Source organism: Struthio camelus, chromosome 3 (genome assembly GCF_040807025.1).
Source record: "Struthio camelus isolate bStrCam1 chromosome 3, bStrCam1.hap1, whole genome shotgun sequence".
Lineage (NCBI taxonomy): Eukaryota > Metazoa > Chordata > Aves > Struthioniformes > Struthionidae > Struthio > Struthio camelus.
In genome coordinates this window covers 134016120-134030560 of record NC_090944.1, presented here as the reverse complement: position 1 = coordinate 134030560, position 14441 = coordinate 134016120, and the positions used below count along the sequence as shown (strand labels likewise).

The following is a 14441-nucleotide window of genomic DNA, read 5'->3' as shown; positions in this document are numbered from 1 at the left end:
TCCTCACTTGATGTCTCTTTAAAAGGTAGACACAGAAGCATCACAATTTCTTGGTTGGAGACTGGGACTTCAGCTAGGAGCTGGGAGTCCTCAGCTCTAGGCCCTTTTCCAAGATCTTGTTACATTTCTTATCCAGTGCCTGAACATGAAGTGCATAAACAGGCTGTTTGTGGTCTGTGCTTTAAGTAACTATAGAGGCTCAGGGATTTCAGGGTGATAATTCTGGTCATAGTGAAAATTTACCTACTTGAGGCCTTAAATCATCTTCTGGATCTGATATCACTGGGCATTGAATCATGAGCCTTAGATACTATCCATAGGATTTAGTTACTGAAGTCAGGATGAGATTTCAACAGTTTCCAGAACTGAATTGGACACACACATTTTGCTAAGGTTGTTTCAAAATGGGGGTTTAAGTTCTTATATCACTTTTATGCTGTTGAAAACTTTATTCATAAATGTTCATGCTTTTTTACTCCTCCATTTCATACTGTCAGACTTTTCCTTAATAGCTTTCACAATGAATTCAACAGTTCAAGTAAAAAATTGAAAATAACTTTTTAACTTTTTTTTTTTTTTCAAATTCCATGGGCCAATGAGCCAACAGAATGATGCGGTGAACTGAGAAAAAGCACTGGTTTACGATACCATTGTACAAAACATGAACGTGGGCCGAGAACATCTGCGCTGTCCCTTATCATCCGAGTGGGCTGCGGTTCTTTTATAAACACTTTGGAAGTGGCTGAGGTCTTGGGCTGGAGTAACTGAACGTCTGGTTATGAACTGTTTCTTTCCATAGTAGTAAGCAGAAAGGTTGAGGCCAAAGTTAGAATAAAAATTCTTTCCGTATAGATTCACTGTAGTGTTGTACAGATACTTTGAGCAGCATCACTGGTGCCACCTCAGTGAAACCTGCATATTTCACCAGCTGTTGGAATATTACCCTTATAGTAAAGAGCTCGGAAGAAAGGCATTGAAAGATTTAGAGCAATGCCACCTAGTGATTAAATACAATCCTATGAAATAACTCGATTATAATTTTACAAGCTTTAAGATGCTAATTCCTTTACAGTACTCTTTGACAATTCCACTTGTCAGTAGTGAACTTGGACATTAAAAATGCCTTGAGGCATAGTTTGAGCGTTTGCTCAGCACCAGCGTAGAGCTGTAGGTACGGTTCATACCTCGCCAAAAGCAGTAGGCAGAACTGACCAGCAGGAGCTTCCCAGGTTCACTTCTGTTCTACTACTTTATACCACTTAGTGGCTGAATGCTGATACCGCTACTCAGGAGGAGGAAGCATATCAGAATCTGACCATTTTTAGCCTCTGAGGCGTGATAGTGAATCATTTTTTTCCCCCAACAGCTGCTTGAATAAGGTGACCATCTGTTCCTTATTAAAAAAAAAAAATCCTTTTTTCAGTGCTTAATGTTCTGCAGCCTGTATCAATTGAGTATAGGATGTACTTTGTCCCACATTTCAGCAATAATCACACAGAGGAGACTATACAGAGATACAATAGCACGATGTGATAAGATGCATGGTGGTTGCATTGCAAATAGAGCACTGCAGGCTTCTCTTTCTTTTTTTCCAGTGTTCATTTTTTCCTCTGTTTTTCATATTTCTTTTCATTATTGTATTTTCTGGTAGCAAAAGTGGTTCAATATCTAAGATGTGTAACTGTTACCCTTTGATAGCCAAAATTATTTGGATTGCTCTATGTTATGCACCGCCATAAGAAGGCTGAATCAATAAGTTTCCCATTGAGATTGTTCTTGCCTCGCGGTGTCCTTTGTGGTGCTGGTGATGCTGTTGTTTAATTTCTTCATGTGAGGTATTGCCATGGCTTCAAAGGGATGGCCCTTGAGAGTGACTAGAATATGATATGGCTAAAAGGACCTGCCAGAACAAACCTTTGAGCAAAACAGCCCAACCCCTATACATTTGGGGAGCTTTTTCTTTTTCTGATGTCATTAGAATAGTGATCTGTGTCTCCACCAAGACTGGTGTCCTACTGGATATACTATGTGAGATACATATACAGAGACAAATCTATTAAAAGTAGTCAAGCAAAGACTAGTCCTCTTGTTTCCTACCTTCCCATCCATAGCCCTTTCCTTTGGATCACATTGCTGATTCCATATAAAGGGTTAACCTCTCCTTTTCTTCCTTTGGTCTCATTGCATTCTTTTCACTGGAGTGAAATACAGGTGGAGGATTTGCTGACTTTGCAGGTTGAACTCTTTGCAGTTCTGTTCCCATTGAGCACTGACTACAGTTAAGTAGTCACAGAAGGCTAACAAACTATTAAGAAGTCTCTTGAAGGCTCCCCGCTAAAGCCAGCATGGTAGTTGGAGTGGAAAGCAGGTTCTCGCTCCTCAAAATTTGACTGTGTAGCAAAGTGAAAAAAAATAAACAAACTCCAAAACAAAAACCAAAACAAACTGAACTTCAATGTTGTCATTCCAAGATGTTTATTGAAGACTTCTACTCTCATGTCCTCCTGATAGCTTTATTTTCTTCAAGGAAAATTAAGATGCAGCCAAACACTAGTTTTTTGTAATGGTTTAGAAGGGACCTGTTGAGCAGAGTCTACATACATTTTTGTGATGTTCATTGTAGTAATCTCACAGTGTGAGAGGTAATCACAGGTGATGCATTTCTTTCTGAAGAGGATGATGGTATGAAAGCTGGCAGAGGGACAAGTGATGTGGTCAAATACGAGGAGATAAATCATGGTGTGTTTCCTTTCTTCTTTTTTTTTCATGAATACATCCTGTGGCTTTGTTGGTGAATTGTTTAGGAAGACATTTCTTAGTGTGACAGTATAAGTGTATGCATTTCACATTGATCTGAGCAGGGACAACACTTCAGAAAAGAAAGCTTAAGGAATAGATGTGTTTGCTTTCATGCCGAAAATGCAGACAAAATTGTTTCTGCCAGGGCAGAATTTCAAAGGCACAAATAGACTTTTTCATCCATCTCCCTCTGAATTTCAGTAGGCTTTGCATGTCTTGCAACTTAGAAAATCCTCTGTTTTTCTTTATGAAAAAAAAGGCTGTTCATTGTTGTTGTCTCTACAGCATAGCACTTCTGAACCTCAGATTGGAATTAGGTTTCATTGTGTTGAGACAGTCTCAGTTCATTTTGTGAGGTGCATATGAGATGAAGGAAAAAATTAAAGTTTTCATTTCTCCCTCTGCCTTTTCCCATCGCTATCCTGTCTCCTGTGGGCTAGCTGTGGCCTCTAGCATCCAGCACTTTGCAGCATGATCAGTGGCAGAGAGCTGGATTGGTGGGTAATGGCAGCCTGCACTCAGTGCCACCATGCTGGGACGTGACACAATCTGGCCTTCCCAAAGCCCAGCCAATATCTACAGCGAGAACTGTTTGCAGCACCTATGTGCCCCTGCTTTCCTTCCCAGGCCAGCATGCCAACCACAGTGTCTCTGTACCGGGGTGTGAGAAGGTGACTGGTCACGAGGGGGAAAGTTTTAGATAGGGCCTGGGAATGAGGCAGCTACACAGGGATCCTGAAGGCAATTAACCTCAACAGGAAGAGAGAGCTATTTACTTAAAACAGTTATTCTCATATCATGCTTTAAGCAATTTGGGTTTTTTTCTTCTTTTCTTTTCTGTTTTTTTTAGTGATGATTAAGACTTTTTAAAATTCATGATGATATGAGGGAAGAAATGCTGGTCTGTGGCCTTCTCAAGGAAGGGGGGTGAGCTGTAGATGTGTGAAAAGGGTACAAGAAGGAGCACAAAATCACCTTATTGGTGTAGCAAACTACTTAACTCTGGCAGTACCTGGCAGCTGAATTTAGAGAAAAGAAGGGATAAAAGAAGCCCAACAAAGATGGAGGAAATACCTGTTTTCCTGACTTTGCCTCTACTTTTGAATGGGCTTTGAGGCTTTAATTTGAAATAGAAAATAAAGAGGTTTTGTAAGCAAGTCTCATTAAAAGGACACATATACAATGATGTCTTGAAAGGTTTATTTTCCTGTCAACAAGGAGAACAAAGTTAGTGATGGAACAGTTTAATTTACCCTCTAGAAATGTGGAAACTCAAACATAAGGATAAAGTTGAAAGAAATTTACATTTATCTGAATATATGGTGCCACAGCTGTAATTTATGGGAGCAGCATTAACTCTACCCAAAAAGAGTTCTCAGCCTCCAAAAATTGTTGTTTTATTTTCAGTCTTGCCTTTATAAATTATTTTCTTGTGACCAGATAATTTTTTTAGCACTTGAGTTTAAAAAAAGTCATGGCTTTTCTAATTTTTTTTGTTCTCAGTTAAAATGAAACTGGAATGAAAGTAAAAAAAAAAGCAATTCTGAAAGAATATTATTGTTTCATACTGATAAATGCTAAATACTAAGATAAACAAATATGATTATACATGCTATGGGAGCATAATATGTTTGAATGAATGAAATGGGCAACAGTAAAACCAAAATCTTTCAGTATTATTGAATTAAGAATCAAACATCTGTTTTTTACCCAACAAAGTTATCAAGGAAACTGTCAACACTGCATATTGGGTTTGACTGCAGTAAAACTGCATTTTTATTGGAAAGCCATTTTGTCTCATGTTTCAGCCAGGGGAAAGGCCAGACATTCACAAGTCATTGTTCCAACAAAGTTGAAGAGCTTATTACTACTTGTGCCCCACCTGCATGTTGTCAACCATTCCTCTTTATCAAATAGATGAATAATTACAAGGGTTCAGAAAGTTGAATGAACTGCAGTTACTGCTCTTTCTCCCCACCCTTCCTGTTCCTTTCTGTAATTCATTGGGGACGTGGTTGGGAGTTACCTGAAATTCCCCTCCTGAAGCAAGTGGTTAGTAACTCATGAAAATTTTATCACCCAGGTGGTAGACTTTTTGGAGACAACCTGTCTGAACCTTCTGATGTCCCCTTTTGAGTCCCACTTTCAGTCTTTCCCCTGATGCATGATCTCGTCCTAACTTCATAAATCCACCCATTTTCCTTTGGCCTAGTAGTTCCCATGGTTCACAGACTTTTTTTTTTTTTTTTTTTTTACCTTTACCCTCTTCTTCCATTTTCCCTTAAGTCTGCTCTGTTTTTTTAATACTAGCATTTCCAGATCTCGCTTAGGAGTTTCCTTTCACCCATTGTTATCGCCTAAAATGTCACCATCTGCTCCAAGCATCACTGACTCTGCTGAGCAATTGTAGCTCTCTAACATCATTTGCGCAGATCTCCTTTCCAGACAGACTCTGGCTTCAGCAAAGAATTAGGTAGTATAAAACCCAAACAAGCCTGGTAAATCTGACAAGCACATCCTTTTAATATAAATGGACCACATATTTTCATTACTTTTAGTACCTCTCTGCCAGGGCTGCCTAAGCTGAACATTTGTCTACGTGGATATTAAGCAGTAGCTAAGAGTCAGATTCAGGAAACAAATTCAGCACATGGGTAATCATATTGCCATTTAGCAGGCATCCATGCTCTAGTCCCAGTGAAATCCGTGAGGCTTTCAGCACGTGCCTAAGCTTAGGCATATCAAGATGCTCTGATAAACGGTCTTTTTTTTCAAGGGCTTTATTATTCTGTTTTATGAACATGTGTTTTAAATGTAAACTATTTCTCTCTGTCCATTTTGGACTGTAAACTTGTGTAAGTAAGCATAAGAAATTGCTTTCACGGTTTATCTCAGTAGTTTTCAGCTCCTGCCTGTCAGACACTGTGTGGCTCACCAGCCCCTCTGATCTTCTTCATGGCCAGAAGTAATAAATGAAAGAAAACCAAAGCTGATTGGGGAAGAAATTATACCTCTACCTGCCACGTGGTCTTTGCTCAGCCCAGCTGTGCTGCAGTCAGTGGTCGCTGGAGTCCAATTCTTATACTCGTCTTCTTTACTGTGAGCTTTATCGTGTCACTGAATTAATGTAGTTCTGTGTTCACTCTCATGACTGGCCCTGTAGCACTTGTGTAGATAAATGTGTGTGTGTGTGGGGAGGGGGGGTGGATTATGCCTGCAATTCCAAGTCCGTGTAACTAGAAGCTGTGGGCTGGGCTTCCGGTCTTCTGGTGTCCTTTAAACTTGAAAGGTTCATACAGTCCCACACAGTGATGACGAACCATTTCATCGTAGTTCTTAATTCCTGCCAGTCTTTGGGTTCACACATCTTATGCAAAGCGGTGGCTGCTATGGCCCTCTCTCTTCACTAAGAGCATTTAACGTAATATATAGCAGATCAGGAGCCATTTGCCTGTAAATAATGCTGCGTCATAAATGCTTTTATAACAGTAGCAAAACATTCCAACGGTTCAGGCTGATATTTTTAAATAGGGCAAGTGATCTTGAAATCATCTCAGATAACTGTATCCCAAGCTCTTTAACCTAGAACCTCCCCACAAGAGACACTGGTCTTTCTTGGCTTCATCAGTTTGCTGTGATAACTCATACATCTGTCTCTTCATCGTTGTGCTCAAGTAACCCAGATGTGTTTTATGAAAACCCACTTTAGGATGGTCATGCCTGATTTGGCAAGCAGCCCAAAACGTATAGTAACTCTCTCTGGGCTAATTTTCTGTGGTCTTGGCTTTGCTTTCCTCATACCAATGCTGCTCAATACCAGAACAAAGCAGTTTAAAACCTGCTGTTATATACTGTCACAAGATGATCCACAGCAAAGGCTGAGGTGCAGACATACCTTTAGAGTACATGTTCTGGCATCTTTTTGAAGTGGCTTTAATTCTGTAGCTGAAGTGGGCCAACTCATACCTGTGGGTCTAAAAGAAGTTTCTGGTTGCATTTCCCTCTATTCTTTTCAAATTGTACATACAATTACACGAATGCTCTAGTATTCTGCATATGCAGAGAATATAGAGCTTTACTTCTTCCTTTTCTTCGAGTATGCCTGTTCATTACCTGTCCTAATAAATTCTAAACATGACTGTCAAAAAGTAGCGTTTCACTCAAGCATGTTTTTTTTAAAATATGCATCCAGTTCTGTTCTTCAAAATCTCTCTTCATGCCCTCTTAGCCCTATTTGTGTTGCTCCAAATGTAGGTATTATCATTGAGCCTGCTCCAGAGTTCACTGAAAGCATGGTTGTTGGCTCACTTCACAACTTTAGAAAGATTCATTTAAGGGAGGTCCAAGCTTGTGCAAAAGGAGGCTCATGTGATTCACTCTCTCAGAACTGTGAAATTTGATTATTGCAATATTCTGTTTCTGGCTTTTCAGAGTGCCACAGCTCATACACCTGCTAGGATGATGAAAGATGTAAGCAATTTAAATCTTGTACTTTGGAGTCAATTGGCTTCCACAGTGAGGAAAGGAATTCTTAAAAATCCTTCTGACATTTTTGGCATGCTACCATGCAGTGCAGTCCCCACAGAAAGAAACACCTCTGTTAATGTTAGCACTTTTTTGACCTCATGTTGAATGCCAATTACTTCTTGTAAAATAATCAGTAATGTAATTTAATGGTTTTTTAAAGATATAGTCAGCAATCCATTTGGGAACTAGAATAGTAAAATGAACTTTATCATTTTTTGTCATTTTTGACTATTTTGGTTTTGACTGGTGAAACTGGTAGTGTTGCTTATTAGTCTTCTGTTAGATGAGGCAAGATTTATGGTGCAATTTAATCTGTTTTACTGGAATAACTGATGTAGTTGGAAAAAAACGTCAAAGTTTTTTGATTCTTTGTGTATACAACAGTGTTGTTTCTGTCTGGGAGACACTTGATATTGCATGACATGTTGATGAAAAAATTGGATACAAAATCAAAATGGCATTTATGAAACAGACTAAAACCTGATTAAATGCTAGGTCCTTAAGTGTAATTACAAAGTGGGAATCATTGCTGAAGTTGATTTGTTTCTGGAGATGTTCCAGAGGACTGGGGCCAAGAAATGATCTCTGTAAGATCTTGCTAAATCCAGTGCATCAATGTAAATTCATTACTGATAAAGTTTGTAAGTTAAAGAAGGAAGTCATAAACAATAAAAGAGAGGAGTGCTGAATGATCTGGATTGTTTGGAAAGCTGCATGGAAGTAAATGACATGTATTTCAATAAAATAAGGTAATATATATCTAGGGACAAAGATCATTGGCTGTGTTGGGTATAATAAGCTGTCCTGCAAAGTGGCAGTCCTGAAGAGAGCTCGAAGGAGATGAAAGGTGTTATGCCTCAGCATGGCTACTTAGCTGAACTTCAGGGAAACACTGTGGAAGGAGAGCAAATGAAATCCTTGCTGGTGAAACAGCGGGTACCTGAAAAGAATAGGAATGTGATATAACAACCATTTAACACTGGCCTGACCTCCGGTGAAATACATAGTGCAGTTATGGTTTGCATTCAAGGAGGATGGTAATAAATTTTAAAAGGTTTAATAGGAATGGTTGAAGGGCTAGAAAATATGCCTTACATAAAGGGATTCAGGAAGTGCTATCTAGATGTCTTTATCATCACAACCTTAAAGCTACTATCTGGGGAGGAGAAGTTTGATAAAAGTTCAGCAGTTCAGTAGTTCAGCAGACATGCATAACAAAAACAATGTCAAGAAGTCAGTGCCGGACTAATTCATATTTAAAAAGAGGCACAATTACAATTTTTTTTTTAAATGGCTATAAGCAGTCTTTGGAACATCTCCAAAATGGCTATAATGGATCAGTCTTGATTTGTAACTCAAGATTGCTACATAAAAAAAAAAAAAAAAGGCACAACAGATCTAAAGCAAGAATTTATATAGAAGAGTCCTATAGCTTACATAAAGCATTAGGTTAGACATCCCAGTGGTCCTGTCTGGTCTTAAACTTCTGTAATGATCAAATCAGAACGGCCATTTTTTCTCTTAAATAGCCTCTTTGAACTGAATTTTTTTCTTTATGATGTTACTCAGAGCTGTCTTTTTAACCCACCTTTCCTAACCTAATCTCTCTCTCTCTCTCTCTCTCTCTCTCTTTTTTTTTTTTTTAACATTGCCACATAACTGGAACCATCAAAGCTCAACATTTTGAAGTTTATAAGCTAGAGCCAGTTGATGCTATCTCCTTGGCATTGCAATGTCCCTACCATGTATATTCTTCAGTGGCATCACTTTCCATGGTACTGTCACCTGGCAGTAGGGGTTGTCAGAAAATACTCTGTGATTGACTTAGGAAGCATACACTCCTGATCCAGATTTGTGATATGGTCTCAGTTTCCAAATGTGTGCAGGATCTTCTCTTGCTAATTTGATGGAGCCAGGAGGGCCACTCCACTGCTCTGAGTTACTGATGTTCCTCTTTCTACATATTGGCAACATACTGGAAAGAGGCATGTCAGCCAAAGGAAGACCTTTGTGAGAAGAAAGCTTACATATATTTTTACAGAAAGGGAATTTTAAAGCAGAGAAATTCCCTATCTTCTGCCTTTTTTCCCCTCTTAGCCTCTTATCCTGAGGAACAGCCGTGTATGGGAAACCACTAGGGCTTCCACTGGCTGTGTAGCAGTCTCCAGCAGGTATTGCTGACCTGAGAGTCTCACAGGCTTCAAGTAACCTGGTAACATGTCACACAGCAGAATCCGCTTTAATACTGGGGGAGATGCTGTGAGGAGAGGTGTTGCTGAATATTGATGAAAGCAAACAACTTGACTCTAAGAAATAACATATAAAGTTATTTTTAATAACTATCTATGCTTAGAATAGGCATCTAAAAGCAGCATTCTATTGACATAGTCTCTTAATGAGGCTGCAAAGATGTTTTCCTTCTTCGCTGTGCCATTTGTAATGTTTTAACTTTCCCCAATGTTTGATTTTTTTTCCAACATCAATCATTCATTTACAGCACTTCTGTTGATTTAAATGGGTTTTGGATCAGGCTCCAAGTTACCATTTCCCTTCTGTTTGAATAGGGATTTTCTTTTATCCAGAAGAAGGAAATCAATAATTTGTCATGACAAATCAACACCCATTTGGATTCACAATCACGTGGTGAGCTCTTCTGTCATTTTCTAAAGCATTTTAGGATAATGGAGGAAGAGTCTCGCTTGCTTGTGATCTTTGTTTCTTTCCTTTGTTTTTCAGATTGATTTAAGTTCGGTACACCATTTGACCGTTTGTAGAATGGATTACAGTAAATCTATCATTTTGTTTGTTTTAAAGACAGTACCAACTTTGCATGCTTTCTGTGCCCTGAGTCTTTCCTGGGGGACCATTCAGGAATCAATCAAAGGATTAACCTTTAGAGTGACGGATTAACAAGCGTATTTGTAGGAACAAGCTAAAAAAATATCTCTTGACATAAGCTTGAATATTCTGTACTGTTCCTTTCCACTTGGAGTTTTGAAAACTGCAGATTGATTTTACAGAATGGAGTTCCCGTCCCTTGAGGCACTGGCATTGTCTGACATCCCACCAACACATGAAAAGTTCCCCCATCCTTGGCTGCCTCACCAAAGCGAATGCAAAGGTGGCTTCATGCCAGTGATTTCCCTGCAAACTCACGTGTGAGAATTGCTCGCTGAACCCGGACCCCAGCGCTCCCGGGCTCAGCCGAGCTGCTGGACAGTGCAGACTAGTGGTCAGAGCTCCGAGCTGGGGCCCTGGACATGAGGGTTTTCCCCAGGCTTTGTCAGGGGGAATCGCTGGTCATCTGTCTGTGCCTTGGCTTCTGCAGAAAGGGGGATGGTGGCACCTTGCTCGTCGCCCCTGGTCGGCTGGTGCAGGACGAGGGGGTGTGCGGGACGCGCTCCCAGGAACTTGGTGCTCACCGAGCTCCCAAGAGGGGTTGGGGGCTGGCCCCCAGAGCATGCTCACGGCTGCCCCCGACCTATGGGGGTCTTGCCCAAGGGACAGGCAGCCCCGGGAGTATTCAGGCCTCCTGAGCTCACAGCTGCCTGCATGTCCGCCCCTGCTCTAAGGGTCTGGCCCCCTTCGGGGCTTCTCAGCCCCACGGGAAGCGGAGCGGGAGGGTTGGCAGGCAGGTCCTGGGCTGGGCTGGGCTGGGCAGTCCTGGGGGGCTGCTGTGGGTGCTCATCCACGGTGTGAGGTGTGTGAGGGGTCTGCGGGGGGATGCGGGGGGGGGCTGTGAGGGGTGTATGGGGTGTGATGTATGCGTGGGGTGCGGGAGTGAGGGGCGTGTGGGGTGGGTGGGTGTGAGGTGTGCGAGGGTGTGTGTCGGCGGGTTGTGAGGGGTGAGATGTGTAGGGGGTGTGAGCTGTGTGCCGGGGGGGGGGAGCGGGGGGCGATCCTCCTTGGCCGTGATTGGCAGCGCGGCAAGCTCCCCTCCCGGCTGGTGCTTTCCCTCCAGCCGCCGCTGAATTGGAGATGAGGAGGGGCTGAAAATGCAGATCTGGCAGCGCGCACACACCCGCACACACTCACACACACTCACGCTCACTCGCACTCACACTCACACACCCGCACAGGCTCCCCGGAGCAGCCCCCAGCAGCCCCGGCCGGGCCCCGCCGCCCTGCTCCTCTCCGCGCCGCGGCCGCTCCTTCCTCCGGCGGTTTAATTAATTCATTTATTTATTTTTTGGATTTTTAAAATTTCTTCCGCTGCTTTTTGGCCGATTCCCCCGCGGCGCCCTGCCCGCGGCGCGGCGGGCTGCCTGCCTCCGCGGGCGCGCAGCGCGGGGCCATGCCGGCGGGGCCGCCGCTGCTGCGGGGCGCCCTCCTCCTCCTCCTCCTCTTCCTCCTCTTCTTCCTCGGCGCCCCGGCCCGGGGAGCCGTCTACACCAACCATTTCTTGGTGGAGCTGCACGGCGGGGGCCCGGCGGAGGCCGAGCGGGTGGCGGCGGAGCACGGCTTCGGCGGGGTGCGCAAGGTAAGCGCAGGGGTGCGCAGGGCCGGCGGCGGAGCAGCCGCGCAAGTTTGGGAGCTGCGCGGCGGTGCCCTTCACGTTGGGCTGAGGGCATGCGGATTTCCCGGCAGCCGGCGCCGGGGGGCAGGTTTGGGGTGCCCCCCCCCCCCGCCCGCCCCGCCGCCGGGGGTCCTGCCGGGGAGTTCACCTGCGGAGGAGGGATGGAGCGGGGATGTCCGAGCCGCCTCGCCTTAAACCCCCCCTCTCCTTCCCGAGGAGGCGCACGTTTATCAGTGCAGACAGCCATTGCAACTCCGCAGCGGCCCAGCTGGGCGATGTTCGTGGACTGCAGAGCGAGGAGTTTCCCACATGGTAGCTCGGTGCCTTCTGACTTACTATGTAAACATCCTCCAGCGGAGCTCCCATCCTGCGGGGCTGGGCGCAGGAGCGGCTGCCGGCGCGCCGCTGAAACTGGAGCTGCTCAGAGCCCCCAGCACTTAGAAAATAATTAAAGCCGCATCTCCATGGAGAAGCTTGCACATAATTGAAATGGGAGCTTTCACACGGGTTTTGACACTTAAGTTTGCAAGGCTGGCTGCTTCCTTGATATTCCTTGCTATTTTCACGGCAAAACAGGGCATTCCCTGGCCGGAGAGGCTGCTCGATAATAACCGTGATAAGCAATCTGTGCGTGCCACTGACTAGTATAAGCTGTCAAACTTGAAGTATCAGTGGAGGCAGTTGTCTGTCCTGAGGTCTTAGGAAATCTCAGGTAGCCACAGTGGCTGGGAGTCTCTTCCCAGCTCCTGAGGAGCCCAGCTCCCCTGGAAACCTCTCCCATTCAAATAATAGTTAGATCCCTAAATATTTTAGGGTACAGTCAGATCTGAGGTGAAGACAGGAGGAGAGAGACTAATGGAGTGCCCTGGTCCATACGATTCCTGGCAGTCTTAATGCCCAAGCAGCACTCGGCTTGGAGGAGCGTGCAGGGAAAGCAAGCTGTGTAAGCATTGCTGCTATGTGTTGGTTGTCTGTTTTTTTTTTCTTTCCTTGGTAGTTATGCAATGAGAAGCTGATCCAGCTTCCAAGGAAGTGAATAGGAATCACACCCAGAACTTGAATAAGTGAAATGAATTGAACCCTTGATTTAAAAGAAATTAAAGCAAATTTAAAAAAGCATATGAAAGTAAGGCACCCCCTTCCTTGGGCTGCCTTATCTCAACTCCAGTGGGGGCTCATTAGAGAAATGAGGGCAAAATCGTTATTGCTTTGACCACAGCCAAGTCCTGCTGCTGGTATGATGCTTTTGTTTTGGGCTCACCGTCTTGCCCGGGTAGTGGAAGGGTTGGCTGCTGATGCCCTTTGAAAGGGATCCCTTGCGGAGCTGAGATCATGTTTTATGAAACTCCCTAGGTATAGTCTCTTTGGTCAATAGTTTTCTCTTTTTATGCCCCTCTGCCTGCTCTCTCTCCCTGCTACGCTGGGGCTCTGGCTGGTAAGGCCCCAGGAGGAGAGAAGGGTATCCTTCCACAGAGCTTAATTTCTTTCCGCCTTTGCTAGATGCTTTCAAATGAACCTGTGAGCCAGACAGGGGAAGAGAAAGGAGAGAGAGGGCTTTGCAGGATGAAGAAGTGCGCTTTCTGGGGCGTTATTTCCTCTCCCCTCCACCGTGCCTCTCCCCAGGGTGCTGGGGCACATCAGGAGACATACAGGTTCCTTGTGGAAATCAGTCCTGTGGCTCGTGTCAGCAGAGAGCTGGAGGGAAGTCCCCTGGGAGCGCAGGAGGAGAGAAGCTGCTTTCCAGTACGTGCGGCGGGGAGGCCGTCCCCGGCGGACACCGCTCTCTCTAGGAACGAAGCCCAGCAGAGCCCTGGTGTGCCGTGCGCGCGCTCGCGGCGTGGGGGGCAGACGGTGGCCAGGGCTCCCGCACCATGCTCACGCTGTCCCAACTGATTTCTAGGTTACATCATCCTGCTCCCTGAAAAGCTAGAAAGCCTCCCCCGCCTCCCCCACAAACGCAAAAAAAATAGCCCCTTCCTATCTGCAATTTTAAGGAATTTTAAGGAATAGGAAAAGTTTGGAAGGTTTGTCATTTAGTTGTCTCAGTCGGAGGATAATCCATTAGAGACTGATAACAATCTCCGTTCTGCAGCGGAAATCTGTAGCAGGGCTTGCGAGGCGATAGTCGAGCGTTAGTAAAAGCTTGTGCCATCTACTGTGGTGTCTTTTCAGTACTGCTGAACCGAAGAGTCTCCTAATCTGTTGTGCTATCATGAGGCATGTCTAGCATCTCAGCTTACAGTCTGCAGATTCAGCTCTCACGCAGAAAGTTAAACACGGACATCTATGCATAAGGGAACAGACCTATTGGCTGTAAACTCTCCAGGGAAAGTATCGTGTGTAGATACATGCTGTCACATACTTTTTGGACTATATAATGAATTTTTTACTTAAACCAAATTCAGGTACCCTTACCTGTACTGGAGTAGAGCTATCCTCTGACAATAGCCACCTTTATTTCAGGGCAGGTATTCCTATTGTAAGTACTTTCCCAACGTTAGTACAGAGGCAGATTCAGCTTTTTTCTGTGTGTGGATTTAAGTTATATATGGGAGGGATTTCTTTTATACTTGTTATGTATCACAGACCTGTTTTACCA

The 14441-nt window shown here is 44.1% G+C and overlaps 1 protein-coding gene across 2 annotated transcripts in view; it reads left to right on the top strand.

The window, feature by feature from the left end:
- The window catches only part of PCSK2 (proprotein convertase subtilisin/kexin type 2), a 143477-nt gene that overhangs the window by 14267 nt on the left and 114769 nt on the right, over window positions 1–14441 (top strand). Inside the window, exon 1 of one of the 2 annotated variants that reach the window (XM_068940401.1) lies at window positions 11287–11806. The exons of the other annotated variant lie outside the window; for it this stretch is intronic. Within the exon in view, the coding sequence (XP_068796502.1) occupies window positions 11621–11806 (186 nt within the window). The 5' untranslated portion in view covers window positions 11287–11620. Of the gene's footprint in view, window positions 1–11286; window positions 11807–14441 lie in introns of those variants that run through there. 2 annotated transcript variants of the gene reach the window in all.